The sequence below is a fragment of the Mobula birostris genome, chromosome 10, assembly GCF_030028105.1.
Source record: "Mobula birostris isolate sMobBir1 chromosome 10, sMobBir1.hap1, whole genome shotgun sequence".
NCBI classification, from domain to species: domain Eukaryota; kingdom Metazoa; phylum Chordata; class Chondrichthyes; order Myliobatiformes; family Myliobatidae; genus Mobula; species Mobula birostris.
The window spans coordinates 73218421-73246119 of NC_092379.1; the positions used below are offsets into that span (position 1 = coordinate 73218421).

At 42.6% G+C, this 27699-nt stretch overlaps 1 protein-coding gene and 1 pseudogene across 2 annotated transcripts in view; one reads left to right on the forward strand and one right to left on the reverse strand.

Annotated features, from left to right (window-relative positions):
* Positions 1-10889, reverse strand: part of slc25a14 (solute carrier family 25 member 14) — a 54006-nt gene extending 43117 nt beyond the window's left edge. Inside the window, exons 1-2 of one of the 2 annotated variants that reach the window (XM_072270465.1) lie at positions 10645-10796; positions 7200-7347 (exon numbers count right to left, since the gene is read on the reverse strand). In XM_072270465.1, coding sequence (XP_072126566.1) covers positions 7200-7347; positions 10645-10708 — 212 coding nt within the window. In that variant the 5' untranslated portion in view covers positions 10709-10796. Of the gene's footprint in view, positions 1-7199; positions 7348-10644 lie in introns of both variants that reach the window. The other variant, XM_072270467.1, reaches the window with a different exon arrangement.
* Positions 10890-23675: 12786 nt separating this feature from the next.
* On the forward strand, positions 23676-25036 carry LOC140203707 (AP-1 complex subunit beta-1 pseudogene; annotated as a pseudogene).
* Positions 25037-27699: the final 2663 nt, after the last annotated feature.

The window sequence follows — 27699 nt, forward strand, 5'->3', positions numbered from 1 at the left end:
GTCAAGAACACCTCATGGAGAGATGTTACCATCTTTTTCCTCTGATAAAAGTGTCTGGTTTTTCAGTCGGAAGATGGAAGTAAAGCAGTCTCCTGGATCAGGGAAGTTGCAATCAAAGTCATTCAACTTTGGTGTCTCACTGATACAAGATGAATGGAAAAAGTGATGAACTGAGAAGATGTTGAAACATAAAGATGTCTTTTCTACTGATGAGTTTGATGTTGGTTGCTCCAAGAGTACTTGCCACCCTAGTAGAGAAAGAGAACACATCTTTCCCAGAGGTCTCGCTGAACAGCACCAGCAGAATTTGAAGATGTTCGGCAATATCTGCTGAAGCTGAAGGAAAATGGAATTATCACCAAGTCAAGAAGTCCCTATGCGTCACCTATAATTGTTGTGAGGAAAAAGAATAGGAAGGTACAAATTTGCGTTGATTATTGAACATTGAACAGACGTATAGTCCTGTACCAATATAAAGTACTGCTCCACAAATCGAGGATGCTCTGGCCTGCTTAAGTGGAAGAAAATGGTCCAGTGTGTTGGATCTAAGAAGTTGGTATTATCAAGTACCCATGAGTGAAGCTGATAAAGGAAAGATGGCATTCATATGTCCGCTTGGATTCTTTCAGTTGGAAGGGATGCTTCAGAGCCTATCAGGAGCACCTGCTATTTTCCAATGTGTCAAGGAGCAGAATGTTCGAGATATGAACCTACTTGAGGTACTGGTGTACTTGGATGATCTCAGTGTTTGGGTCAACACTGGAAGAGCATGAGACAAGACTACCCAAGGTGTTAAGACCGCTTGAAGGTTTAAAACTGTCACTGGGCAGGTACCAGCTCTGTAGCATGTCAGTCAACTATGCAGGACACAGTCTCTCGGGATGGAGTGACTACAGATCCATCTAAGATAGAGGCAGTAACCACATGGCCAGGGCCCAAGGAATGCGTTCATTCCTCAAATTCTGTGGATACTACTGGAGATTTGCAAAGGGCTACTCCAGAGTAAACCACCTTTTGAATCAACTCCTGTGTGGTTACCTTCCCTCAGCAAAGAAAGGAAGAAGAGGTTTATCTTAGCCCTTCGGAGCCTTTTAGGAAAAGATGGGATACAAAGTGTGAAGAGACATTTCAGCAGCTGGATAACTAACGCACCTGTGCCAGCCTTTGTAGACCCCCAGTTGCCGCATGTACTGCGTAGAGACGCTAGCCATGAAGGATGAAACGGCATTTTATACCAAGACCAAAGTAAAGGGCTGAAACCTGTTGCTTCCATCAGCCAGGTCTTGTTGCCATCTAAACAAAACTACCCTGCACAGAAATTGTAGTTTCTGGCATTGAAATGGGCAATGGTAGACAAATTAAGTGACCATTAAGATGCACCTATTAAACAAGAGGAAATAGCAAGGGCTATATCCTCTCTTCAATCAGCTAAAGCTCTGGGACCAGATGGATATACAGACTTTTACTGATATACTTATACCTTATTTATGTCAAATTTTCACTGACTCTATATCCTCTGGGGCTCTCCCGAAGACGTTCTATGAAGCTTCAATATCTTTAATTCCGAAAAAAGAAAAAGATTTATCTGAATGCGCCTCTTATAGACCAATTTCTTTATTGAATGTGGATTTTAAAATTCTCTCTAAGATCTTGGCTAATAGACTTGAGAATATTTTACCTACTGTTATTTCCAATGACCAAACTGGATTTATTAAAAATAGATATTCACATTTTAATATATGAAGATTATTAAATATTATTCACTCTTCACCATCTAAAGAATCTGAATCTGTTGTTTCTCTTGATGCAGAGAAAGCTTTTGATAGGGTGGAGTGGTCTTACTTATTTGAGGTTTTGGAAAGACTTAATCTTGGCCCGGAATTTATTTCCTGGATCAAACTGATCTATCATGCTCCCATGGCTGCTGTTATAACTAATAATCAAAAATCTCCCTATTTTAGATTACATAAGGGTACTCGACAAGTACTCTTAGCCCTTTATTTTACTTAATTTGGCCTTAGAACCCTTGGGGCCAAAATACATAAGGTTTCGTTATTTGCAGATGACCTGTTAGTTTATATTTCGAATCCTAGAAATCTATTCCTTCTATGTTATCAATACTTCCTGGATTTAGTAGTTTTTCTAGCTATAAATTAAATTTACATAAAAGTGAGTTATTTCCTTTTAATAATTACTCGGATCCAAATCATCAAGTACCTTTTACTATTGCTAAAAATTACTTTACCTATCTTGGTATTAAAATTACTAAAAATTTTAAGGATCTATATACATATAAATTTTTCCATTAATTGGCTACACCAAACAAATGCTTTCTAAATGGTCTCCTATGAATTATCATTAATAGGTCGAATTAATTCTATTAAAATGATAGTTTTACCGAAATTTTTATATATATTTCAGGCAGTTCCCTCTCTTGTTCCTAAAAAGTTATTTGACAGAATAGATTCTATAATTTCATCTTATATTTGGAACAATAAAAATCCTAGATTGAATAAACCCTTATTGCAGAAATTAAAAAAGGATGGTGGTATGGCTTTGCCTAATTTTAGAATGTACTATTGGGCAATCAATATTCGTTACATTACTTTTTGAATTCACTATTCAGATATACATGAATGTCCTTCATGGTTGGATCTAGAGGTAAACTTGGTGAAAGGATTCTCTTTGGCCTCTTTACTGGGAGTTCCTCTTCCCTTTTTGCTTTCTAAGATTAGCAGACAAGAATTTAATCCTGTTATTAAACAAACGCTAAGAGTTTGGTTCCAGTTTCGTAGATTTTTTTGAGTTTAATAATTTTATTCTTTCCAGTAATATCCATCTCAATTTTTTTTTAAACTATCAACTTTGGATAAGACCTTTTTAATTTGGAAAACCAAGGGAATAATAACTTTTTCAGATTTGTTTTTAGGGGACTGTTTAATGTCTTTTTCTCAGTTAGCGGATAAATATGATTTATCTAATGTACACTTTTTTAGATATTTACAAATTGGGAATTTTTTACGTGATTTGTTACCAAAATACCCTTCTGCTTATCCACCTAATATGATAGATGTTCTCTTTCAGTTTAAACCATTTCAAAAAGGGTTGATAGCTATAGTCTACAAACAGTTATTGAGTTTACAAATGATATCTAACGATAAAATTAAACGTGCTTGGGAATTGGAATTTCAAGAGTCATTTTCAGATAATCAATGGAGTAAAATTTTTCATTTGGTTAACAACTCATCTATTTGTGCCTGTCATTCCTTGATACAGCTCAAGGTAGTGCACTGGGCTCATATGTCAAAGGATAAACTAGCACGTATTTTCCCCAATAACAATCCTATTTGTGACAGATGTAATACTGAGCTGGCGACTTTAACTCATATGCATTGGTCTTGTATAAAGCTAGATAACTTTTGGAGAGATGTTTTTAAAACACTATCAAGAGTTTTGAATCTGGATATACAACCTCACTTGCTTACAGAAATTTTTGGGATTATCTCATCGGAAGCAGGAAATATTCCTGCTTCCACTCAACGTATGATAGCCTTTTCAACCTTACTGGCTAGGAGAGCCATTATATTGAAGTGGAAGGATTCTAGTCTACCTACAGTCTTTTACTGGCTCTCCTACATTATGTCCTGTTTAAGTTTAGAGAAATAGACATTTGATACATCCTTTAAATTTGAGCAAATATGGTGACCTTTTATCCAATATTTTCATTTAATTTGATTTATTACTCTTTCAATTTTTTTTTTCTCAAAGTTTTAGATTTGATCAGAAAGTCCTCCTTTCTTTCTTTTTTTGGTTGTATCCTCAAAATGGATGCCCAGTCCCTTTTTATCATTTTATTGCAGTGTAGTGGGTTTTTCCCCCCTTTCTTTTCATTCAAAACCCAATGTTCTCTTCATAAACTGGTAAGAGGAGAGTCATTATTTTCATTTTTTTTATTATTATATATTTTATACTGGTTTAACAAGATGATTTTGACATTTGTCTCAATCTTGGTTTATATTGTTACTGATATATATATTTGAACTAATTCTCCTCTTGACTGTATTTATGCTTCTTTAAAAAATCAATAAAAAGATTAATAAAGAAAGGAAGGAAGGAGTTTCTGGCATTGAAATGGGCAATGGTAGACAAATTAAGTGACTATATGGCGCCAAGTTCGAGGTGAAGACTAACAACAATCCACCGACTTGTATTTTGACCTTGGCAAAATTGGATGCCTCAGGTCATTGCTGGTTGGTGGTGTTGTCTGTTTATAATTTCAGCCTGAAATACTGGCCAGGAAGTCAGAACATTGACGTGGATGCGTTGTCACAAAGTTCTCATGAGATGCCAGGAATGGCAGAGAGTGGGAGAACATTCCTGCCTCTGACATTAAAACAGCATGCTAGGTTTCCGCAGTTAGAAAATCAGAGCAAAGGCTATGGCCTGACAGAGCTGTTGATCAACTGGGAGCTTCTAGCGATGCCACTCCACAAACATATTGCAACCCGACCGTGCTGAATACAAGGCAGTTGCTCACCTTGAGTCCTGCTGAGTTGGCAGCAGCACACCAAGATGACCATGTCCCTACTGATGGGACAAACTGGAGTTGAGGAGCTAAGTTCTATACAGGGTTACGTCTCCTCCAAACAGAACTCAACGTGTCAAGTTGGTTTTGCAAGTACTGGAAGATTGTACCAAGGACACTCCATGATGATGCAGGTCATTTGGGATGTGACAAGACCTACGAATTGGTCCGAGATCAGTTCTATTGGCCACGAATGAAGACTGGAGTTGAAGATTACTGTAAATCATGCATCCATTGTATTCAGAGAAAGACACTACCTAAAAGAGTTGCTCCTTTTTCTCAAAAGCCCAGGACCACTTGATCTAGTGTGCATGGATTTCCTTTCCATAGAGGGTGAAGAAATTGGAATGTGGCATGCCTTAACTTATGCAAACTTCCCAATGGTTGATGAAGAGACATCGGAATCTTCCAGTCCAGAATAAAGTGGGGAGGACAACCATTGGACAACCAAATGTGACGTTAGAGAGTAAAGGGGAACTGGACTCAAATATAATTGAAAATGAAGCTGAGTTCAGTCTGGGGCGGGAGAAACTGAATTGCCAGAAGGTGCAAGTGAAAGACAGGGTGAGGTATCCCCAAGTAAACATGAACAGTCAGAAGGAGAGGCTGAGACTGAAGAAACTGAAACAGAGTTAAGAAGGTCTCAAAGAGTCAGGAAAACTCTAGGTAAGCTGGCATATGATGGGAAACAAAAGTGTTGTATCAACCCCAATGGTGAGACATGCTGTTTCCATTTACAAGTGGATTGGAGGTCCTATAATTGAGTAATTCATTTGAATGATGCAGTCACACCATGAATACTGTCAGAACAAGTAACCTTTTATTGTCATTTTGACCATAACTGCTGCTACAGTACACAGTAAAAACGAGACGTTTTTCAGGACTATGGTGCTGAAACACCATGAAACAAAGGAGGGAACATTACTAGTCTTACTGAGTATAAGTGCTGCGTTATTAGTAATGGATTTGATAAGTTCCAAAGGCTTACAAATTTATGAGGACATGACAATTTTTGGCACGGAGGGGAGAATGTAATACCCTGGTTAGGAACACGTTCTATTGTATTACTACAGTTAAGCTGTTGGGTATTTCATTTTCTGCAGATTTTTTATAAAACACAGTGTGTTCTTTAATCAAATTTTACAGTCCAGCTTTTCATTTTCTGTTAAAATAATGAGTCATTCGATTAGGTTAGGAATGTTGTATCAGCCTATCAGGTTTGTCTTGACAATGTTCTGTCCAATGGGATGCCATGGAACATTTGAGAGAACAGCAGCATCCAATTTCTGAAACGTAGGTTTTGGGGAAGCCCCTTTGCTGGAGATGGGGGAGAAGTGAGATGTGGAGAGGAGCTCAATGGAAGACACTTGCAGAACCCTGACCAAAGGACATACATCATTGTCTGCACAATGAATTTCGTACAAATGGTTCCATGGAGGAAGTACCAATACTTCTGAATTAGCGAGTTAGCTCATAATGGACTTTATGGAAGGTTTGAATTACTGTTGGTGCTTTTCACACAGAATGTGGAATCAATGCCATGAGTAAGTAAAGTGAAGCACATGACTACGCAGCAATGAACTCCAACGTTTTTTGTGCACGTTATAGACCAGTTTAACTGTAATGGGCTCTTTTTAACTGTCTGTTAAAGCTTAAGTATTTGTAAATACACTTTCATTTTAGGTTCATTCCGACCTAAGTCCTGTTATCTCCTGGCAAACGATAACTTTTGCAAGGGGCAGTATTCATACAGCATTCACCTTAATTTCTTTAACAGAATATTCTAATGGTCCTGTTTATGTTGAACCTGAATCATACCAACCTTAGGCATGTGGTGTTTATTGGAAATGGCCATCTCACCATTACCCATTCATTGCTGAGTCACATGGCTGTTAGTCAGTGATAACTAACAAGCCATGGTGAGAGGTTACACACCTCACTAGAAGACTTCTCCATTCTATCCTGACTGAGCATCGCTGTAACATTTTCCAACTAGTATTGTCACTCCTCCTCCTTTAATCCCTCCCTCTGTCGTGTCTAAAACAATGGAACCCCAGAATACTGAGCTGCCACACTCATGTGAGCGTCGCTTTGACCACAGCATCTGCAGATTATTTTGTGTATACTGAGCTGCCAGTCTTGCAACCAAGCTCACTAGTGACTACAATATCATAATTCCAGGTTAATATTAAACATTTTATAAAAAAGAAAATTCCAGCTGTGCAGCAACAAAGACTAGGTGCACAGCAGCATTTCAGTTGATGTGTGGCTGCACACCCACGCAGCTTAGAGGGAACAGTGCTCAGGAGTCAAAGATCAAGATTCTGCCAGCCACTCTGAAGGATACAAGGGCATCAAAATTGGGCAATGGGTTGTCAGTGGCTATGAATATGTCATGGAAGACAGTTAGGAATCTGAAAGTTTAGCTGTGACACAAGAAACTTTCCTTCAAGTGATAATTCGCATTGGGAAAGTGAGGAAAGATATCAAGGATGTTTGTGTTTGCAACCGCAAGATTAAAGAACGAAGGTGAGATTTTCAAATGCACAACTGACAGAATAGTCAAGGCAGATTCAAATGAAACCTTGAAATAAGGAGTTTAATCTACACTTACCCAGAATAGAGAGCTCTCAATCCTTCTTCCTTAAATATTCGCAACAGGGCATGTAGCATTCCTCTGTACTTTATCTCTTTATAACGCAAATCAAGTACTTGGCCCTGGACTTGCAGTCGGGTTTTAGTGAGGTCTATTGGAAAAGTGCCTAGCAGAGTGGAAAAACAACTTTTATAACACCTGATATTTTAATAAAGATGCCTAAATTGTTGCTAATAAGTTATAACAATCCATGATCACACTACTGGCTGCAGGGTACTAGACTAGCAATTTTGCAGCATCTCCTAGAAGAGTTAAATGAAGTTTCAGATAGGAATTAACAATCAATCCCAAAGCAAAGACATTTTCAAACCACAAGATATTATCAAGGAGATTGGTTAACTGACACCCAAGTAATTACTGCAGGTAACATTGTTAAACATGGTCAGGAAGGATTCACTGGGGAACTCAGTGAAAGGCAGCTCCAAACACCAAAATTCCATTTAAAAAATAATATACAGTAATGCATTGTAAAACATGGCTCACCATATCCACACCGACCATGTTGCTAATCTAAACTCATTCCACCTACCTGAACATGAACTGCATTTCTCAGTTACCTGCCTGTTCGTGTTTCTCTAAATAACTCTTAAACATTACTATCCTATATGCTTCTATCACCTGCACAGGCAGTGTGTTACAGGGGAGATGGCAGAAGATGACATGGTAGCAACAGATGCCCAAAGATGAACGAACTACAACTCTATATAGAAAGTAAGTGAAAATTCTTGGATCATTCATCTTGACCAGTTTATGCTGCTGTTCCAGTGAGAAATTCAGAATTTATCAAAGCTAATCAAGGAAGGACAGACAATGTTGCACAGAGGATGCTTCCTATAGCAGGGATTCTAGGACAGATGTCCATTTAAAGCGGAGATGAAGAAGAATGAGGAGGTTGATAGGATCTCAAATAGTCAGGGTGTGAAAGGTTAGAGGGAGAAGGCAGGAGAATGGGATTGAGAGGGAAAGTGGATCAGCCATGATGAAATGGCAGAATGGCCCAATACTTCCATACTTTATTGTCATTATGATCTTACGGACAACTGCGCAAAGAGAAATGCAAAAAAAAAACATGTTGATCTATGAGCCCAGGAAGGTAGGAAGAAATGTCAGCTATTGTGGTCAATGAGCTATGAATACTAGTCAATAACATCATGGTTGATAAGTGACCTAATTTCTTGAATTCACCTTTTCTACTGTACATACAATACCTTTGAGTCACGGAATCAGAATCCTACAGCATAAAAACAGGTCTTCGGCCTATCACATCCATGCCAACCATTTAACCCAACCACACTAATCCTATTTTCCTGTATTAGGACCCTATACCTCTGTGCCTTGTCTATTCTGGTGTCTGTCTAAGTGTCTCTCAAACAATAAACCTATCGACTCCACCATCTTCTCTAAGAAAAATGTTCCAGATAACACCCACTGTCCATGTAAAAACTCTCCTCTCCATCCTCATTTAAAACTTTTTCCTCCAGCTTTAAATCTTTGGCTGAGAAAAAGTTTAAAAAATAAAGCATTAGCAATTTATCAACTGTCAATTGCTATTGTAATAGTTCAAAACTCCTTCCACTCTGCATACCTAGTTTCAGTCCAAAAGAAATAACAAGAAAAATCAGGTCTTTCAGGAGTATGATCAATAATCTCAAATTTTCTAATCAGTTGAAATGACCTAGAAACTACTTGTTCATAATACCTTGAAAAGTTCAAACAAAACTTCTCTCTTCTAGGGTGTGTAACCCTAACTTCCAGTAACTGCTCTCTGTAGTTTTAACCCTCACAAATCTAAACACTGTTACAATAAATCAGCAATGCATTCCAATCTAATATCCATCTAATGGCCAACATCCGTTTTAGGTGCTCTATAAAGAAAACTTCACAGGTGAGGTCCAATTTGCATTTTCCATGGCTGTGTCATAACATCAAGGTATAAAGACCACTGCTTAATTAGCTTTCCTTTTGATGCTATTTTTGCAACTACCAACATGCCAATGATGTACATAGAATTCCAAGTCCTGCTCTACTATGAGAACGTGAAGTCTGTACTCACTTGATCTCAAAGTGAGTTTGATGAGTGTGCTGTTATATTAAAAAGAAAGACACACATTGGGTCAATTTATGGCCACATGTTGCACAGGAAAATGGTGGATTATCTAAAATTAGAACTCATTGTTTATGTCTTTAGGTTGTAGACTACCAGGCAGAATACAGAAGTCATTCCACTAATTTGCTTTGGGGCTCATCCTGGCAGTACAGAAGGCTGAGGATAGACAGATCAGTTTGGGAATGGTTGGGAGCTGGAATTGAAATGGCATGCTACTGGGAGCTCCAAATGGCCAATGCAGATAGGTGCTCTGCAAAACTGTTGCGCAGTCTACAACTAATCTTGCCAAGGTACAGAAGGCCACATAGGGCACACCAAATGCAGTAGGTAAGTTTGGATGAGATGTATGTGAATTTGTGCCTCACTTGGAGGGGCGGTTTAGGTCCCTGGATGGTAAGATACAAAGACAAGTGTTACACTTGGAAACCTGGGAGCTGAGGGGGAAGTCAATCAGCAGCAGTTAAATTCAGAAAAGTTCAAGAGGTGATAAGTAGAAGAATGAGAATCTTGCAGGATTGTGGCATCGAAGGAAAATACAAAGCTAGGAAGGGTAGAACAATTGAAATATATAGAAACTGGGACTGTGGATCTCAAAACTCATGAGGAGAAACAATCCAGGCGTACATAGAGGGCTGCTAGTAAATGTGATCTTAGAACAGACAAAGCAAAGCATTTTAAGATCACTATTGAGGATAGAACGATGGTGTTCTGCTAGGGTTAAGAAAAGCATGGTTGAGACAGGTACAATGCTTGAGGTAGAAATGAGGTTATTGAGTGCTGGCACAGATTTGTACAACAAAACTCTGTCTACGGCCTGAGCAGTAAGTAGAACTGTTACTTCAGTGCCAGAACCTGGGTTCAGCCTCGACCTTAGGGGCTATCTGTACCCAGTTTGCACATTTCCCCTGTGATTGTGTAGATTCCCATCAATTTCTCCTTTGTCCTCACATTTCAAACTATGGGCTGGTAGGTTAATTGAGCGCTGTAAATTGAGGAATAGAATCTGGGGAGAGCCAGTGGGAATGCGGGCACAATAAATAAAAGGTTAGCTGGGTCAACCCAGGAGATAAGCTGTAGGAAAATTGTATTGACCCTTGCATTACGCGGGGGTGGAAGTGGTGGTGATGGAGAAGAAGAGAGGAGAGTCACAGAGAGATTCAACAAGGAATAAAGTCCTCCGGCCCGGAAGAGTCCATGCCCACCAACAGCCAGACATTTACGGGAGGGGAAGGCAACGGGCCTGAGCTGGCCTGGCCCTGCCGAGGCCGCGCTGCGAGGGACCGGTGAAGTACTTACCGAACTCGGCGGTGATGGACGCCAGGCCCCCGTACACAAAGGGCTTCCAGCTGAAGGGGGACATTTCCCGGCCGCCACCAACGATGCCCTTGCGGAGAGAGAAGCGCGCGCACGCGCCCCACGTGCCCGCGCGTGTCTGGCTCCGGCAGGGCGCGCGCGCCGCCGCCGCCGCCGCCAGGAGACCAGTACGCGCGCTGGCTGATGACGCAGCGTCCCGGTCGTCACTTCCGCGCAGGATTCCGCCCGGAATGCGAGCAGCGGCGGCCGGGAACCATTTGTCACCGTGCGTCACGCAGCCCGGAACCTGTTGGGGGGTAATACCGAGGTGACGCGGTCGATTTTGCTCCTCCTGCAAGTAGTGGCCGAGACAACTCAGACTTTCGGGCCCTGCGGCGCTCTTCAGTGGGATCCTTGTTGATGAATCAGAATTACGTTTAATATCGCCGGCGTATGTCGTAGTGCAATGCATAATTTTAGAAGGCACATCCCCCACCCCCCATCCCCAGTCTTCTTTGCTTTGTGGGAAACAGTCCAAACCTTGTTAGACTAGTTGTAAACAAGCTTTGCTATCCAAGTTCCTGTCTTCAAAAGCTCAAGCTATTCAGTCCCGGTAACTTCCTCGTGAATTATTTCTGCATCCTTTCCTCTTGATGACATCGGTGCTATCGATGGGCAACCACAATGCCACCCAATACTCCAATGGCAATCTCACCAATGCTTTCCACAGCTCTGAAGTGACATTGCAGCTCTTGTACCAATTCGGGCAAGTGTGCCAAACACCTTCTTCACTACTATGTCTACTGGTGTGGGCACTTTCGAGGAACTCTGTACCCTGGAGGTACAAAGACTACTTAGTCAACAGTGTATTTACAAGATTACTGAAATATTAAATACACAACCTACTTGATTGGAAAATCCTACAAAAGTAGTGGATACCGCCCAGTCATCACGGGCTGTTCTGCAACCATTAATTCAGATGTAACCCTCTTCAAAGTTCAAACTAAATTTATTATCAAAGTACACACATGTCATCATATGCAACCCTGAGATTCAATTTCTTGCAAGCATGCTTGGCATATTTAAGAACTATAATAGAATCAATGAAAAACAGCATCCATCAGGGTGGATAAAAAAAAGCAAGTGCAAAAGACAACAAACTGTGCAAATACAAAAATAAAAACAACAACAACAATAATACATGAGCAATAAATATGGAGAACATGAGGTGAAGAGTCCTTGAGAGTGAGTCCATAGGTTGTGGGAACAGTTCAGTGACGGGCCGAGGGAAGTGATCCTCACTGGTTCAAGAGCCTGTTGGCTGAGTGGTAATAACTGTTCCTGAAGCTGGTGGTGTGAGTCCTGAGGTTCCTGCACCTTCTCCCTGATGGCAGCAGTGAGGAGAGATCATGACCTGGGTGGTGGGGGTTCCTGATGATGGATGCTGATTTGCTGCCATAGCACTCTGTGTAGGTGTGCTCAGAGGAGGGGAAGGCTTTACCCATGATGACTGGGCTGTAACCACCACTTTTTGTAGGATTCTTCATTCAAGGATGTTGTCTACTTAGTAACATTTGAGTAATCTTGTAAATATGTTAAAATTTGTTTAAATAATTCTTTACGGCTTATAAGTAAAAAAAATACATGAATTGCTTACTTAAAGTAAAGAACAAACCTAAGACTGGCATCTCTTGGCTCTCTTCCTTTGAATTGGTTTAATGTTTTGGAGTTACAAAACATAACAAAGGGCCTTGGTGTTCCCATTCCAGTCGATATACTCTCCAGCACACATCTGCAGAAGTTTGTTGAAGTTTTAGATGTTACGTTGAATCTTTACAAACTCCTAAGGAAGTAGAGGTGCTGCTGTGCTTCCTTCAAAATTGCACTTACACGCTGGGCTCGGGACAGATCCTCTGAAATGATAACACCGAGGAATTTAAAGTTGCTGACCCTCTCCATCCCTGATTCCCCCTGAGGAGGACTGCCTCCTAGACATCTGGTTTCCTTCTCCTGAAGTCAATGATCAGCTCCTTGGTTTTTCTGACATCGAGTGAGAGGTGGTGGTTTGGTACCACTCAGCGAAGTTCTCAATTACCCTCCTATATGCCGATTCATCCCCAGCTTTGATTCGGCCAATAACAGTGATGTGGTCAGCAAAGTTCAATACAGCATTGGAGCTGTGCTTAGCCACGTGGTCGTATGTGTGAAGTGAGTAGAGCAGGGAGCTAAGCACACAGCCCAGTGCACCTGTGCTGATGGAGATCGTGGAGGAGATGTTGTTGCCAATCTGAACTGACTGGGGTCTGCAAGTGAGGAAATCCAGGATCCAATTGCATAAAGAGGTGTTGAGACCAAGGTCTTGAAGCTTATTGATTAATTATGAGGTGATGATCGCCCTGAATGCTGAGCTGTAGTTGATAAATAGTGCCCTGATGAATGCATCTTCATTGTCCAGATGTTCCAGGGTTGAGCAAAGAGCTAATGAAGTGACATCTGCTGTTGACCTGTAGCTCGGGCAGGCAAAGTGAAGCAGATCCAAGTCTCTTGTCAGGCAGGAGTTGATGTATTTCATCACCAACCTCTCAAAGCACAAATACAGTGGGTGTAAGTGTTACTTTTATACAGATTACCTCTGCCCCAGAAGAGATCCCAGTCATCCAGAAATCCGAATGGCTGCACCGACTCCGCAACCACACATTCATCTGCCTTATCCCGTCCTTATCCTTGCTAGTTCATGCCATCAGGAATAACCCAAGGATCACAAACTTTGACAATATGTTTTTAAATCTCCCTAACTTCCTATATTCATTACATAGGGCCTTATCGCATTTTCTGCCATTGTTATTGGTGCTAATATAACCAATGCTCACCCTCCCCTCTGAACATATTCCATAACTATTCAGAGACGCCCTTGACCCTGGCACTTGGGAGGTAACGCACAATCCCAATGTCTTGTTCACAGCAACAGAATCCAAGAACCTAAAATTCAACCACTCTCCCACTCAATCTCTCCCTGTCTCTATTTCCTTCTACCTTTCCCTCTTTCTCCCTCCCTGCCACCTCAACCTTTTTAATTGTCCTTTCTTATCAGGCTGGCGCTCGATGCCATTCATTATAATGCTGTGGTGGCATGGTTAGCATATACAGTATGTAAGTTCTCATACAGTATTTTCTGACTTGCAGGCATCTGTAAGATTAGAACCCATGCATCACCCAGGGGAAACCTGTGTGCCTACTGAACCCAATTTCGGAAGCATAGAGGGATCTTCTGCCAAGCAAGTCCATGCTAATCATCAACCACCCATTCACACTGATCCTACCTTAATCCTGTTTGTTTATTTTTTAGATTAGATTATGAGGACACACAGTCCTCTTTTATTGTCATTTAGTAATGCATGCATTAAGAATTCATACAATGTTCCTCCAGAATGATATCACAGAAACACATGACAAACCAAGACTAAAAAAAAACTGACAGAAACCATATAATTATAACATATAGTTACAACAGTGCAAAGCAATACCATAATTTGATAAAGAACAGACCATGGGCACGGTAAAAAAAAAGTCTCAAAGTCTCTCGAAAGTCCCATCATCTCACGCAGACGGTAGAAGGGAGAAACTCTTCTTGCCATGAACCTCCAGCGCCGCAAACTTGCCGATGCAGCACCGTGGAAGCACCTGACCATAGCCAACTCTTGAGTCCATCCAAAAACTTCGAGCCTCCAACCAGCCCTCCGACACCGAGCACCGAACACCATCTCTGCCGAGCACTTTGACCCCGGCCCCGGCAACAGGCAATAGGCAAAGCCGAGGATTTGGGGCCTTCCCCTTCGGAGATTCTCGATCGCACAGTAGCAGCGGCAGCGAAGCGGGCATTTCAGAAGTTTCTCCAGATGTTCCTCCGTGCTTCTCACATCTGTCTCCATCAAATCAGGATTGTGCACGGTACCTGACATTCCCATCAAATCTCAGACTCTTCCGCTCATGTATTGGCACAATTTACAGTACTCTATTAATCTGCCATCCTACAAGTCTTTGGGAGCACCAGAGTGAAATCCATACAGAGGGAAATGTGCAGTGTCTTCACAGACAGCACTTAGGTCCCAGTGGTAAATTGGTTTACTATTGTCACATATACCAAGGCACAGTGTAAAAAACTTCACTTTGCAAACCAGTCATGCAGATAATTTCATTACAACAGTGCATTGAGGTAAAACAAGGAAAAACAATAACAGTGCAATATAAAGTGTTATCATTACAGAGAAAGTGCCTTCTTGAAAATGCTAAATATGCTGTTTACAATGTGAAGCTACAGTGCTTGATTCAGCTGCCATTTACCAAATACAACTGTTAAAATAAAGTAGTTTGGAACCACTTAATCATGTGATGAAGAATTTTGAATCACTTAGAAACACTCATGCCATTGTAGCAATCTACGATTGTTTGGTTAGGTCCAAACGATTTATTTGAGATTTAAACTCAAATAAATGGTTGCAAGCCACTTTATGTAAAGAACAATTCTAAGGAACTTGCAAACAGTTATTTAATTCTTAAACTTAACCATTTTAACCATTTATGGTTGGATGCCAGCACATCTAAAAAGCATCTAATTTGGTTTTTGGTAGTGTTTGCAATGTTGTGTTGGAATGTTTTGTTTAAGTAGCTTCAATTGTTAAATAAATATTTGCAAACATCTTTACTTTATGTATAAACAAGTGGCAAAGTTGGATTTAACTTAAATAAAATCTTTATATAAACGAAGTTTGTGATGCTTGGGTTATTCCTGATGGCATGAACTAGAAAGGATAAGGACGGGATAAGGCAGATAAATGTGTGGCTGCGGAGTCGGTGCAGCCATTCGGATTTCTGGATGACTGGGATCTCTTCTGGGGCAGAGGTAATCTGTATAAAAGTAGCAACTGAACCCAATTTCCCAAAACTGAACCCAAAACTCTCCAAAGCTTATATGACACTGGCAGCCCGGTAAATTTCTCACCTCAGCAGCAAAAATATGGCCGGTTGAAATTTGATGGTAAGGATCAAAATGTGACAAGTTTAGGATAAAGGAGGGGAGGGAACCCCCCTCCAGAGTATGTGAGAGTTGTTTTTGTGAGTATTAACGGAGAATAAGGCTAGCAGTTGTTTTTGTGGGTATTAAAGTCTGCGGGTGCTGAAGAATTGGACAACAGGTCTTTGGCCTGGTCTATTAACCTATATAATTGAGTCGACTTAACTAAGTGGGCAATGGGCAAGGAAAAGGCCCAGTCTATTTGTGGGGGCAGCAACTCGGTAATTAGATAAGGGGGTAACCGACCTGCTCTATTCTAATTGACCTGGCGGGCCAGTGGCAGTGGCTTGGTAAATTGAAGTAACAAATTGGGCAACAGGTGGTTGACCTGGTAAATTGACCAGCACAGGACGGGACAGACGTTTGGCCAAAGGAAGGGGAAAGGGGCTCCCCTGCAGTCTTTCTGGATGTTAAGTGTAGCGCTAACAAAGAAACTGGGAAACAGTGTGTGGCCACCAGGGGCAACTTGCGATATAACCTCTTGTGAACAAGCAGTAAATTTAATTTGGAAAAAGAATTGCAGTAAAAAAAAAGTGGAAAATATTAATCAAAGAATGGAAAGATAAAGCTGATACCAAATGGAATAATACCTTACTGGCCAGTTGGAGGAACAATGCATGAGATACAGGTGTGTACGGGTGACGGCACTCCCAAGAGTTGGGAAACATTAGAGGTGGAGTGCGAATGGGTAGATGGGAGAAGAAAAAGAGAACGAGAGAAACAAAGAACACAGACAAAGGCAGATATGGACAGACAAGAAGGTTTAAACTGGCAGTGCCACGCATGAGATCTCGGGCCAATACGGGATCCTGAAGCCATGTCTGACATATGGACCCTGTTTAAGGACAGTGACCATGATGAGGATTGGGCACCCACTGTATCCCCCACCTTACCAGGGGCTGAGTGCACCCAGTGCTCCCAAACCCCAATCCTCCCAGTGCTCAGATACGGTGTCCGCTCGGGTAAAACCGTGGCAGCGGGGAAGGGGAGGCTCTCTATACCCAGAGTTTGAGGAAGGGGATACCGAGGATTATTCCGAGACACGGTGGGGGCGGTGGGGGGGGAAGAATCCAATAAAACCATGCACCCAAGAAATGATAATGAGAAGGAACAGACAGACCAGATTATTCAAGCCTTGGAGAGAGCTGTCCAACAACCTGTAAATATCACTTAAGTCCTTGAATGCAAACCTAAGCCTGGGGAATCGGGACCAGACTATCGGGAACGATTTATGACCTGTTACAGCACTTTCGCAGGAGACCAAGCCTCTAATAATGGGAATCCGTCCCCCCAGTTTAATGCCTTACTGCTCTAATGCTTACCAATTAAGTTAGCCAACATGATTAAAACTAATAATATGTATTGGCCTGACAATGTTCAAAATTGAATGCGACGAGCTTTAACATATTATTGGGACCCACTGTGAGGTTTCATTTATAACCACCACCAGTCTGGGGTATAATTTAGCAGAGTGAGACTTGCTCTGTCCGTTGGAAGTCGAGATTCTATGCACAGACAAGGGTTTTACCCTGGGACTATCGAACAACTGGCAGCTTCTCCAGTTACCGACAACCTCCCCCCCACCCCCACCCCCGTGGTGGGCACTTAATCTGGACTCCACTTCGTCTGAACCCCCTCTGCCAGAAGCAGACCCCCATGTCACCCTGTGCTATGACCCTACGGGGTTCTCAACTGAGGAAAGCCAGTATTATGCACCCTTCGAGGGGCAGAAGTTCCCAGTCACGGTGACTGGAGAGGTTAAAGGAAAGGAGGGCAGTGCATTACTGGCCAAAGTTCCAGGTTTCCTTTGGCGACAGGCAGGGCAAGCCAAAGAGCCTAGGGTCCTTGCCTACACCCTGACGAAACAAGCCTCCAGCACTGAGGGAGACTGGTAAGACTTGCCCGTGGGACAACTCCGATACTGGAAGGAGTCGGAGGTGAAGACGGGACACTCTTTTAACATTCACCGAACCCAGGACGTTGTACCCCATCTCTAGGCAATTTCAGGCCATGAAGTCGGCCGCACCAACTGTCCCGCTGTCCAGATCACCGGGAAAGAAGGACAGACTCTCCCATCCCTTCCACAATACCCCCTCAAGCCCGAGGCAATGTTTTATGAGGATGGAAGCTCTTTTGTGGATCCAGCGAGGAAACAATGTTCTGGCTATGCGATAATGTTGGACAGTGAAGTAATTGAACAGACCTATTTTCAAACAGCTATCTCCGCCCAGAAGGCTGAGCTGCTTGCTCGGACTCGTGCCTGTATCCTAGCAACAGACTAAAGTGCAATCTTTTACTCAGACTCCCGTTATGCATTGCCTATGAAACTCTGGGGATTCCTGACTTCCTCTGGCCACCCCATTAATGCTACCTTTGTAAACAACTTACTCACCGCTTTACAGTTACCTCGAGTTTTCACTATTGTTACGTGTGCAGCCCATACTGGGGAATTTGATGAGATATTTAAGGGTAATGCTCGGGTTGATGCAGCAGCTAAATGGACAGCCTTGAATCCCACACTTTTAGTCCCCTCAGGAACCCAGAAAGCTGCTATTAGACAAAATCTAAGGACGGGTATGCCAGATACGGGGAAAATACGTACATCCTGAAGGAGAATGCAAACTATGGTCCCAAATGGGTTGCCACCTTGAACCTCAGCCCAATATATGGTTGACCCCTGCGGGACAGGTCTGTGTTCCCTCTGTGTTCTTACCTATTTTGATAGATTATGTACATAATAACGTTCGAGGTCGGCCCAGGTGCGACAATTGAAGGAGTGAGTGAGGGCATTGGCTGATAAGGAGCGGTTGATTTAAAATCCGGTCGAAACCAGCCTGCAAGACAAACGTTCGAGGTCAGCCGAGGTGCGACAAGTGAAACGAATTAGTCAAGTATCAGCCAATATAATCAAGGTTTGCTCCAGGGGAGCAGCCTGTCAGGGAGCGGCCTTGTCGAGGGAAGCGCCTTGCGCGAAAAGTGCAAGTCTTTGGCTCGGGAGTCTTCGGCGAGGAAGCTGAGGGAGGAGACTATGCCACAGTTGGAGAGGGTGAGAACTGGTGAAGAAATGACAGGTCAACTGATTCAGTGTGCTGCTTGCATGATGTGGGAGGTCAGGGGCGTTGATGGTGCCGCTGGCTGCTACAAATGTGGAAAGTGTGTCCAGATTCAGCTCCTGAAGGAACGTGTTTAGGCACTGGAGAGGCAACTGGATGACCTCAGGTTCATCTAGGAAACAGAGATTTTTCTGGACAGGACCTGCAGCGAGATAGTTACACTGAAGATACCGGAAGAGAGAAGGGGGGTGACAATGAGGAAGGGATGGATGCTTGGAGTACAGGAGACCCCGGGGGATGTACCTCTTGAAAACAGGTTCACCCTCTTGGAAGCTGTCAGGACAGAAGACATTGCCAGTCTGAGAGGCGGTCAGGTCTGCGAGTCAAAAATTGGAGCTGAAATAAAGCCAAGGAGACAGACATCAGCCAGAGCCGTGGTAGTAGGGGACTCCATAGTGAGAGGTACAGATAGGGGTTTCTGTGACAACAGGCAAGATTTAAGGATGGTGTGTTGCCTCCCTGGTGCCAGGATCCAGGACATCATGGACCGATTGCAGGCCATCCTCAAGGGTGAAGGTGAACAGCCGGAGGTGGTGGTGCATGTCGGCACAAATGACGTCAGGAAGAAGATGAGAGACATTTTGCTGCGTGACTTCAGAGAACTCGGAAGAAGGCTGAAAAGCAGGACCTCCAGGGTGGTTATCTTGGGTCTGCTTCCAGTTCCTTGTGCTGGAGAGGACATGAACAGGGAGATAGGGGATCTGAATGTGTGACTGAGGAGCTGGTGCGGGGAGCAGGGATTTAGATTCTTAGACCACTGGGATCTGTTTTGGGGTAAGGATGAATTGTACAGAAGGGACGGGTTGCATCTTAACAGACGGGGGACCAGCGTTCTGGCAGGCAGGTTTGCCACTGTGACACGGGTGTGTTTAAACTAAATAGTGGGGGGGAGGGGATGAACTGGAAATATAAGAATGGAGTTAAAGGGAATGAGAGAATAAGAAAAGTTAAGAAAGACAACAGAATTTAAGGGGCAGAAAGATCAGGAAGGGATCAGAGAGTATGGGCAAATGCAACAGGAATCGATGTGAAAGGTGAGGGGAGTAAAAGTATTACGTTAAAAGGATTAAAAGTATTATATATGAATGCACGGAGTATAAGAAATAAGGTGGATGAGCTTGAGGCTCAGTTGGAAATTGGCAAGTATGATGTTGTGGGAATAACAGAGACATGGCTGCAAGAGGACCAGGGCTGGGAAATGAATATTCAGGAAGGACAGACAGGTTGGCAGAGGGGGTGGGGTGGCTTTGTTGGTGAGGAATGAAATTCAGTCACTTGCGACGGGGGACATAGAATCAGGAGACGTAGAGTCAGTATGAATAGAACTGAAAAACTGTAAGAGCAAGACGACCCTGATGGGAGTTATCTACAGGCCCCCAAACAGTAGCCTGGATATAGGGTGCAAGTTAAATCAAGAGTTAAAATTGGCATGTTGCAAAGGTAATTCTACGGTTGTTATAGGGGATTTCAACATGCAGGTAGACTGGGAAAATCAGGTTGGTACTGGACCCCAAGAAAGGGAGTTTATGGAATGCCTCAGAGATGGATTCTTAGAGCAGCTTGTATTAGAGCCTACCAGGGAGAAAGCAATTCTGGATTTAGTGTTGTGTAATGAGCCAGATTTGATAAGGGAACTCGAGGTAAAGGAGCCATGAAGAGGTAGTGACAGTAATATGATAAGTTTTAATCTACAATTTGAGAGGGAGAAGGGAAGATCGGAAGTGTCAGTATTACAGTTGAACAAAGGGGACTATGGACACATGAGGGAGCAGCTGGCCAAAGTTGACTGGAAAGATACCCAAGCAGGGATGACAGTGGAACAACAATGGCAGGTATTTCTGGGAATAATACAGAAGGTGCAGGATCAGTTCATTCCAAAGAGGAAGAAAGGTTCTAAGGGGAGTAAGGGGCGACCGTGGATGACAAGGGATGACAGTACAAAAATAAAAGAGAGGAAGTATAACAGAGCAAGGATGAGTGGGAAGCCAGAGGATTGGGAGACTTTTAAGGAGCAACAGGAGATAACTAGAAAGGCAATACGGGGGGAAGAGATGAGGTACGAAGGTAAGCTAGCCAAAAATATAAAGGAGGATAGCAAAATGTTCTTTAGGTATGTGGAGGAAAAAATCAGTTAAGACCAAAGTTGGGCCCTTGAAGACAGAAACGGGTGAAATTATTATGGGGAACAAGGAAATGGCAGACGAGCTGAACAGGTACTTTGGATCTATCTTCATGAGGGAAGACACAAACAATCTCCCAGATGTAATAGTGGCCAGAGGACCTAGGGTAACAGAGGAACTGAAGGAAATTCGCATCAGGCACAAAATGGTGTTGGGTAAACTGATGGGTCTGAAGGTTGATAAATCCCCAGGGCCTGATGGTCTGCATCCCAGGGTACCTAAGGAGGTGGCTCTAGAAATCGTGGATGCATTGGTAATCATTTTCCAATGTTCTATAGATTCAGGATCAGTTCCTGCGGATTGGAGGGTAGCTAATGTTATCCCACTTTTTAAGAAAGGAGGGAGAGAGAAAACAGGCAATTATAGACCAGTTAGTCTGACATCAGTCGTGGGAAAGATGCTGGAATCAATTATAAAAGATGTAATAGTGGCATATTTGGATAGCAGTGCAGGATAGGTCCGAGTCAGCATGGATTTATGAAGGGGAAATCATGCTTCACTAATCTTCTGGAATTTTTTGAGAATGTAACTATGAAAATGGACATGGGAAAGCCAGTGGATGTCATGTACCTGGACCTTCAGAAAGCCTTTGATAAGATCCCACATAGGAGGTTAGTGTGCAAAATTAGAGCAAATAGTATTGGGGGTAGGGTACTGACATGGATAGAAAATTGGTTGGCAGACAGGAAACAAAGAGTAGGGATTAATGGGTCCTTTTCAGAATGGCAGGCAGTGACTAGTGGAGTACCGCAAAGCTCGATGCTGGGACCGCAGATATTTACAGTATACATTAATGATTTAGATGAAGGGATTAAAAGTAACATTAGCAAATTTGCAGATGACACAAAGCTGGATGGCAGTGTGAAATGTGAGGAGGATGTTATGAGAATGCAGTTTGGTTGAGTGGGCAGATGCATGGCAGATGCAGTTTAATGTGAATAAATGTGAGGTTATCCACTTTGGTGGCAAGAACAGGAAGGCAGATTACTATCTGAATGGAGTCAAGTCAAGTTAGGAAAAGGGGAAGTACAGCGAGATCTAGGTGTCCTTGTTCATCAGTCACTGAAAGTAAGCATGCAGGTACAGCAGGCAGTGAAGAAAGCTAATGGCATGCTGGCCTTCATAGCAAGGGGAATTGAGTATAGGAGCAAAGAGGTCCTTCTGCAGTTGTACAGGGCCCTGGTGAGACCGCACCTGGAATATTGTGTACAGTTTTGGTCTCCAAATTTGAAGAAGGACATTCTTGCTATTGAGGGAGTACAGCGGAGGTTCACAAGGTTAATTCCTGGGTTGGCGGGACTGTCATATGTTGAAAGATTGGAGCGACTGGGGTTGTATACACTGGAATTTAGAAGGATGAGAGGGGATCTGATTGAAACATATAAGATTATTAAGGGATTGGACACACTAGAGGCAGGAAACATGTTCCCGATGTTGGGGGAGTCCTGAACCAGAGGCCACAATTTAAGAATAAGGGGTAGAACGGAGTTGAGGAAAAACTTTTTCATACAGCGGGTTGTGGTTCTGTGGAATGCTCTGCCTCATAAGGCAGTGGAGGCCAATTCTCTGGACTCTTTCCAGAAAGAGTTAGATAGAGCTCTTAAAGATAGCGGTGTGGAGGGATATGGGGAGAAGACAGGAAAAGGGTACTGACTGTGGATGATCAGCCATGATCACAGTGAATGGTGGTGCTGGCTTGAAGGGCTGAATGGCCTACTCCTGCACCTATTTTCTATTTTCTATTGTCTATTGTCTATAATTGTACATACCTGGGCAAGGAGGGAATGGTTAATACATTATTACAATCTTGTTGGCACCCTGACCTCCAACAGGCAGCTGAAAAATGAGCTAAAGCGTAATTTGTGGAAAAAAAACAAATGCTGGAAAGGGAATGCCTTGTGTTTCCGGAACTGCTCCCTTGCCTGGTGGGCCTTTTTCTTGTTTACAACTTGATTTTATAGAATTACCTAGAGTACATTGTTATAAGTATTGCTTAGTGATAGTAGATGTATTTAGCAGATGGATTGAAGCTGTTCCTACAACTAATAATAATGCTATGACTGTTGTGAAAATATCGCTAAAAGAAATAATTCCTCGCTATGGACTTACAGAAATGATAAGCTCAGACAATGGGCCACATTTTGTTGCCAAAATAAGTGAGGAAGTCTGTAAAGAACGTGCTATAAAACAGCAGTTCCACTGCACCCATCATCCGAAAGCAGCCGGCATAGTGGAATGAGCCAATTGTACTTTGAAAGATAAGTTGGCCAAGCTTACACAAGAAACTGGATTGACCTGGTTGAAGGTTTTACCCTTAGCCCTATTCCATATGAGAATCACGCCATCAAGTAAGACAGGGCTATCATCTGCAAAAATGATCTACGGGAAGCCTATGAGAATCCCATGGGGACCCCGACCTTGTTTGCCGCTCCTCCCTGAGAGCCTACCTGCAAAATTAGATATGCATACCTAGGGGGAGGAGATGGGAAAATATTTATGTAAGTTAACTAAAACTCTCCAAAGCTTGCATTCACAGGTATGACAGGCCTATCATGAGGATGAAACCCAGCCTAAAGGTGACTACCCCACGATTGAGCCTGGAGATTTGGTCCTGATTAAGAACTGGGATCGAGGGAAACTCGGACCTCGGTGGAGAGGACCACACTCACCATGACTGATTCTAAATCTTTCATAACAATCAACAAAGGAGAAATCTTTGAACTCAAAGCAGAACTCAACCGTGACAAGAAGGAGAAAAATAAAGAAGCAGTGAAGAAAGTGATTGCATCAATGACTGTTGGCACAGATGTCAGTGCCCTCTTTCCTGATGTCGTAAACTGTATGCAGACAGACAAATTGAAGTTGAAGATGCTGATGTACCTCTCTTGAATGAACTATGCAAAGAGCCAACCAGATATGGCAATTATGGCTGTCAACACTTTTGTTAAGGACTGTGAAGATCCCAATCCACTTATCAGAGCACTGGCCATGAGAACAATAGGCTGCATCCGTATGGATAAAATTACTGAGTATTTGTGTGAGTCCCTGCGAAGGTGTCTAAAGGATGAAGATCCTTATGTATGAAAAACTGCTGCTGTCTGTGTAGCCAAGCTACATGACATCAATGCACAGCTGGTAGAAGACCAGGGATTTCTGGACACTCTATAGGATCTGGTATCTGACTCTAATCCAATAGTCATTGCAAATGCTGCGGCTGTTGTGTCGGAGATTGCAGAATCTCGTCCAAACAGCAACTTGTTAGACCTCAATTTTCAGACCATCAACAAGCTTTTAACAGCCTTAAATGAATGTAGTAAATGGGGCCAGATATTTATCCTTGATTGTTTGGCCAATTATACCCCAAAGGATGACCGAGAAGCTCAAAGCATCTGTGAGCATGTGACGCCACATTTATCTCACACCAACTCAGCTGTTGTCCTGTCAGCTGTAAAGGTTCTGATGAAATTCATGGAAATGTTTTCAAAGGACTTGGATTACCATAGCACTTTGTTGAAGGAACTTGCTGCCCCACTGGTAACACTGTTGTCTACAGAACCAGAACTCCAATATGTTGCCCTCCAGAATATCAACCTCATAATACAGAAAAGGTCTGAGATTCTTAAGCATGAAACAAAGGTTTTCTTTGTAAAATACAATGATCCAATACAGTATAAGTGAAACTGGAAAAACTGGATATTATGATTCGATTGGCTTCTCAAGCCAACATTGCACAAGTTTTGGCAGAATTGGAGTATGCAACTGAAGTAGACGTTGACTTTGTACAAAAAGCTGTGCATGCAATTGGACGGTGTGCAATTAATGTTGAGCAATCAGCAGAATGCTGCGTGAGTACGCTACTTGACCTCATTCAGACAAAAGTAAACTATGTCGTCCAAGAAGCTACTGCAGTAATAAAGGACATTTTCTGTAAGTACCCAAACAAGTATGAAAGGGTTATTGCAACACATTGTGAAAATCGGGACTCATTGGATGAACCAGAGTCTTTGGCCATGTTTTGTATCTTGTTGTAGAAGTGACCACCCATTGTGAAAATTTATCATGTAATGATAAAAAGGAGGGAATGATGAAGTTTTAAGGATATTGGGGACGTAAGAAATGATTCTTGGACTCTTGTAACTAATGGGTTAAAATTAAATGCCAGCTTGTGTGTGCTCTGTTCTGTGAAAGTGTGTAGAGGCTGTCCTTGGCTAAGGAATCTGCCTTCCCCTTGTTTAGATTAACTACTCACAGCTGTTCCTTTGGGAATGACATGGGGGCTGAATTCACACAGGCTGCATACATCATGCCTTACGATTTCACATCACTTATCTAAGTTGTCTCGTTTGTTTAGAGAGAACACACTTTTTACCCCACTTTTTGAAAAAGGAGGGAGAGAGAAACCGGGGAATTATAGACCGGTTAGCCTAACGTCGGTGGTGGGGAAACTGCTGGAGTCAGTTATCAAAGATGTGATAACAGCACATTTGGAAAGCAGTGAAATCATCGGACAAAGTCAGCATGGATTTGTGAAAGGAAAATCATGTCTGACGAATCTCATAGAACTTTCTGAGGATGTAACTAGTAGAGTGGATAGGGGAGAACCAGTGGATGTGGTATATCTGGATTTTCAAAAGGCTTTTGACAAGGTCCCACGCAGGAGATTAGTGTGCAAACTTAAAGCACACTGTATTGGGGGTAAGGTATTGATGTGGATGGAGAATTGGTTAGCAGACAGGAAGCAAAGAGTGGGAATAAACGGGACCTTTTCAGAATGGCAGGCGGTGACTAGTGGGGTACCGCAAGGCTCAGTGCTGGGACCCCAGTTGTTTACAATATATATTAATGACTTGGATGAGGGAATTAAATGCAGCATCTCCAAGTTTGCGGATGACACGAAGCTGGGTGGCAGTGTTAGCTGTGAGGAGGATGCTAAGAGGATGCAGGGTGACTTGGATAGGTTAGGTGAGTGGGCAAATTCATGGCAGATGCAATTTAATGTGGATAAATGTGAAGTTATCCACTTTGGTGGCAAAAATAGGAAAACAGATTATTATCTGAATGGTGGCCGATTAGGGAAAGGGGAGGTGCCACAAGACCTGGGTGTCATTATACACCAGTCATTGAAAGTAGGCATGCAGGTACAGCAGGTGGTGAAAAAGGCAAATGGTATGCTGGCATTTATAGCGAGGGGATTCGAGTACAGGAGCAGGGAGGTACTACTGCAGTTGTACAAGGCCTTGGTGAGACCACACCTAGAGTATTGTGTGCAGTTTTGGTCCCCTAATCTGAGGAAAGACATCCTTGCCATAGAGGGAGTACAAAGAAGGTTCACCAGATTGATTCCTGGGATGGCAGGACTTTCATATGAAGAAAGACTGGATGAACTGGGCTTGTACTCGTTGGAATTTAGAAGATTGAGGGGGGATCTGATTGAAATGTATTAAAATCCTAAAGGGATTGGACAGGCTAGATGCAGGAAGATTGTTCCCGATGTTGGGGAAGTCCAGAACAAGGGGTCACAGTTTGAGGATAAAGGGGAAGCCTTTTAGGACCGAGATTAGGAAAAACTTCTTCACACAGAGAGTGGTGAAACTGTGGAATTCTCTGCCACAGGAAACAGTTGAGGCCAGTTCATTGGCTATATTTAAGAGGGAGTTAGATATGGCCCTTGTGGCTATGGGGATCAGGGGGTATGGAGGGAAGGCTGGGTAGGGTTCTGAGTTGGATGATCACCCATGATCATAATAAATGGCGGCACAGGCTCAAAGGGCCGAATGGCCTACTCCTGCACCTATTTTCTATGTTTCTATGTTTCTGTAAGGCAAGAATCTGTCTGTAATTAAAACCTTGATTTAGTGGACTCTCTTATCTAAGTAATTAAGTTTTGCTCTAACTGACTTGGCAGGGATATCTGTTGAAGCTGAGTGCTGTCTCTTCAGTTCTATAAATTACCATGTTTCTGAGTGTTACACAGAAGCTCATCATGAGCCACCAGAGAGAGAGGGAGAAATTCTATTTCTTTGATGTTGGGCTCGAGTTTCTCACTGGCTGAGCTCAAACAAATAAACTGGTGAAAAGGATAAAGTAAAGGACTGTGTGGTGTGATTATTGGTCCGGTGAATTTAGGTTTACAATTCTTTCTTTAACCTATGTCCTTTTCCTGGCAAGGTTCTTATAAATCTTTTTTGCACTCTTTTCAGCTTCTCCTTTAACAGAATGACCAACACTGTACACAATGCAGTGAGGTACAGCCTCATCAACATCTTCTACAATTGCAACATAATGTCCCTTTCTTGCTCTCTAATGAAGGCCAGCATGCCAGACATACTCTTTACCACCCCATCATCCTTTGTCACTACTTTCAGAGGACTCGTTACCTGTTGGCTGGGCCATTTTTTACTCTGGAGCGTAGAAGTTTGAGATTTGACCTACAGGCACATGAAGTGATGAGTGGCGTAGATAATGTCGATGGTCATTGTCTTTTTTCCCAAGGTAGTGAATTGTGAAACTAGAAGACATACGGAGAAGGTGGGAGGAAAGATTTAAAAGGGACTTGAGGGTTCAAATTTCTTTTTACATGGAAGGTAGTGGCTTTTTAGAATGAGCTGTTGCCAGAGGACACAGGATCAGTGGGCACAGTAAAAGCATTTAAAATATATTCAGACAGTCACGGGGCTAGAAAAGGCCTAGAGCA